Source organism: Otolemur garnettii, unplaced genomic scaffold, assembly GCF_000181295.1.
Source record: "Otolemur garnettii isolate 467f Iridium unplaced genomic scaffold, OtoGar3 scaffold00082, whole genome shotgun sequence".
In the NCBI taxonomy this organism is placed as follows: Eukaryota; Metazoa; Chordata; class Mammalia; order Primates; family Galagidae; genus Otolemur; species Otolemur garnettii.
The window spans coordinates 6139702-6143535 of record NW_003852477.1 but is presented as its reverse complement, the minus strand read 5'-3'; the positions used below and the strand labels follow the sequence as shown (position 1 = coordinate 6143535).

The 3834-nt window shown below is 39.1% G+C and overlaps 1 protein-coding gene across 1 annotated transcript in view; it reads right to left on the bottom strand.

Annotated features, from left to right (window-relative positions):
* Positions 1–3629: 3629 nt before the first annotated feature.
* KIF15 (kinesin family member 15) overlaps positions 3630–3834 on the bottom strand; it is an 85058-nt gene continuing 84853 nt past the window's right edge. The window contains 1 exon segment of the mRNA XM_012808000.2: positions 3630–3825. Within this exon segment, the coding sequence (XP_012663454.1) occupies positions 3763–3825 (63 nt within the window). The 3' untranslated portion in view covers positions 3630–3762.

The following is a 3834-nucleotide window of genomic DNA, read 5'->3' as shown; positions in this document are numbered from 1 at the left end:
AATTTAAAAATGAAGGATGTAATATGTATGAGACATTTTTTAAAAACAAAGGATTTCCCAATGAATATAACTGTTCGGCAGCATTTTCCTTTAATCCCCCATTCAGGAAGTTTTCATGGAAGACTTTCCACACCACCCTGCTCTTACAGGGTGGTTTTGTGGCTCAAATGTATAGATAATGCCAGTAACGAATATGTGGTACAAACTCCTATTTTGCAGATGAAAAATTAAGGCTCAGAGCTCACTGCACCACACTACTGAACGAAGAACTGGTGAATCCAGCTCAAAGATAATCCCCTCTGAAAAATCTTACCCTCTGTTGAACCTCCAGAGAAACAAGTGATATTACATTGATCAACTCTCTGAATGCGCTGAAAAATGTAAAAGGAGTTTTCTTAGAACAAATCACGTCTACCTGCACCAGAGATGGAGCATCTCAGAGCCACCTCCTCTAAAAGCAGTCTATGCTACTCTCCTACCTTCACAGCAGTCCTGTGGTGGTTCCTCTGGTCCTTTCTCTGCTAGCCTGCAAGCTTCTTGAGGACTGGAATTATATCTTTCATTTCCAGGTCCCCAGTGCCTGACACAGGGCCTTGTTTTCTGGTGATGATGGCTGGACACCTTCCTCAGACAGGGCTGGGAAGAGATCTCTGCCTCTTAGATAGCAGCTCTCCTATGCATACAAATCACCCAGGGATCTTATTAAAATAATCCTGATTAGGTCTGAAGTTAGATTGAGATTCTGCATTTAATAGGCTCCCAAATGGTGCTAATGCTGTTGTCAAGGGAGCATTCTAAGTAGCAAGTCACTAAATTAACATTGCCTTGCAAGCGCCTTGGAGCATGCTTGCCTCCCTAACAGGGTTCTGTTTGCATCCTCTCTTTGTTCTTGCCAGTGTCCAATAAAATTATCTACTCATGTTCTTGCTACAAATGTTTACATTTGATTGAATAAACTTTTAGTTTTTAAAAACCTCCAAACTTACTAACAGCAGTGTAAGTGAGCTGCCTGAACTGAGACAGTGTCCTGTGGAAGGAATAAGCCACCCACATTTATTTCACAAATCAATTGAAACAAACCTCAAAGATGGCTTATGAGCAAAAGATGACCCATTGAGTTCTGAGAATTTTCAAATGCCCCATTACCTTTAAGGTCCAAAAGTCACAACGCATGGGAGAGAATTTAAAAGTATGAAGCCCCTGGTGTGAGACAGTAGGAATGGGTGGCGTCTGTAGTGACCTAGGAAGTGAATGCCTTCTCTTGCCTTCTTTCTATAGCCTTACCTCAAGTTCCCCCCACCCCCCACTCTTTTTACTGTGTCCATTTCGCTGCTGCTTCTTTTTCTGCTCAGTTAAAGGAACACATACACTGCACCACCAGGCCCAGTTCTAAGCAGTACCGAGATCCTTATACTACTGGGGTTCCAGCTTTTTGCAAAAACCTCAATTCTGATTCTGTCCTGAGCTGCCCCACAGCTTTGTTTCCTTTCTTTGTTATGACTGCTGTTATGGGTTGAATTGTGTCCCTGGTACCTGTGATGATTATCTTTGGAAATAGGGTCACAGCAGATGAGGTCATTAGGGTGGGCCCTAGTACAATATGACTAGTGTCCTTATGACAAGAGACAGACAGGGGAGAACATTGTGTGAAACCAGAGGCAGAGTGGAGTGATACACTTACGGCCCGGAACACCAAAGGTTGTCCACACCAGAAGCTAAGAAAAAAATATATTCTCCATTAGAGCTCTCAGAAAAACTGTAGTCCTGCTATAGTTGGACTCCTGGCCTCCAGAACTGTGAGAAAACACATTTTTGTTGTTTGAAGCCAGCCAGTTTATAATTTTTTTTAAGTTTATGTTTTTTTTAAGGCAGCACTCTGCTATTACAGGTGATAAGACCCAAGCTGCTTTATTACTGGCTTTAATATCCTACCTTCTCCCTCCAAGACAAATGCAGTGACTGTGCTATCCCTTTCACTAAATTTAAGTTCCTTTTTTGTTTCTGGCCCTTAGGGATTTACTCTTCTTTCTTTCTTTTTTTTTTTGAGACAGAGCCTCAAGCTGTCTCCCTGGGTAGAGTGCCATGGCATCATAGGTCACAGCAACCTCCAACTCCTGGGCTCAAGTGATTCTCCTGTCTCTACCTCCCAAGTAGCTGGAACTACAGGCACCAGCCACAATGCCCAGCTATTTGGTTGCAGCTGTCATTGCTATTTGGTGGGCCAGACCTGGATTCGAACCCGCCAGCTCAGGTGTACATGGCTGGAGCCTTAGCTGCTTGAGCCACAAGTACCGAGCCTTACTCTTACTTCTTGAGAGTTCAACTATCCATTAATTTAAAATTTTTCTTCTACAGCTTTATTAAAAGAAGCCTAATTTACAAACCTATATTTGCAGCTATCACCACAAAGCAGTTTTAAAAAATTTCTACCACCTCAAAAAGTTCTCTTGTACGTATACAGTCATTTCCAATCCAATGCCCAGCTCCAATCAACCAACAATTTTACTTTCTATAGCTATAATTTTGCCTTTCCTGAACACTTCATATAAATGAAGGCATACAATATGTGGTCTTTTGGGTCTGGCTTCTTAGCATGTTTTTTGAGATTCATCCATGTTGTAAGCATGTATCAATTTGTCCCTTTTTTATTGCTAAGTAGTATTTCACAATATGAACAAATATTCAATAGCATTAGTCATTAGAAAAATGCAAGTGACACACTGCTATACATTAATTAAGTAACTGTAGTAAAAAAGCTATGTTGATGGATATGGAGAAATTGGAACCCACTGCTGGCAGGAATGTAAAATAGCCCACCTAACTGGAATATGTTCAAAGCAGTCAGTATCTTACAGTGTTAACACATGCTTCCCAGATGACCAGCAATTCTATTCCTAGGTATCTACTGAAGAGATATTATATAAAACATGTCCACACCAAGACTTAACATGAATATTTACAGCAGCTTTATTCACACTAGTCCCAAGTTGGAAATTACTCAAATGTCCATCAACCGGTGAATGGTTAAAGGTGACATATCCATACAATAGAATATTATTCACAATAAAAAAGAATGAAATTCTGATACACAGAAGTTTCCCTAAGGACCGAGATTCTATTTGCTTTGTTCATTGATGACTAGTACCTAGCATATTGTGGGTGTTCATTAAGTACACATTGAATGAACAAGCGAACAAACAATATAAATCACTTTACTAAGTTGTTCATTATTTTAGAAAATATTTTATTATTTGAAAAATGGCCTTATTTACTGTCAGAAGATGCTCAAGAGAATACTTAAACGAATACAAAAATAATCTATATTAACGAGTTTGCTTCTTATACATACTACTAAGTCATCCATGAAACTCACTGCAAGTTTTGGAAGCACCATATATGATTAGAGCTTCTAAAAGAATAAAAGGAGATTATGACAATACATAAGAAAATGACCTGACCAAAATCTACTGTAAACCTTAGCCACAGGATTTTATTTTTAAAGGCAACAGATTTTTCCAGTTGATTTAAAGCCTACAAATGGGGTAGCAGCAACTAAACAAGCAACTAGACTGTGGAATGTCACAGGGCATATATAGAAGCAACATATTTATTAGAAATCTAAGGGCTACCATAACCATATGCACATTTAATAATTAAGGACTTGAAATTCAGCTCTCCTAAGTGGGCATGAGTAGCTCTTACTTTTAACAGAGAGAAAAAAATTTCCAAACAAGGTGATATATAGGTAGTCGACCAGAATCTTTATGATTCATTCTTTTTCTTCTCTTTTAAAAACACATTTTCAGCACGCAATTTTTCTGTCTCCTGGTAATT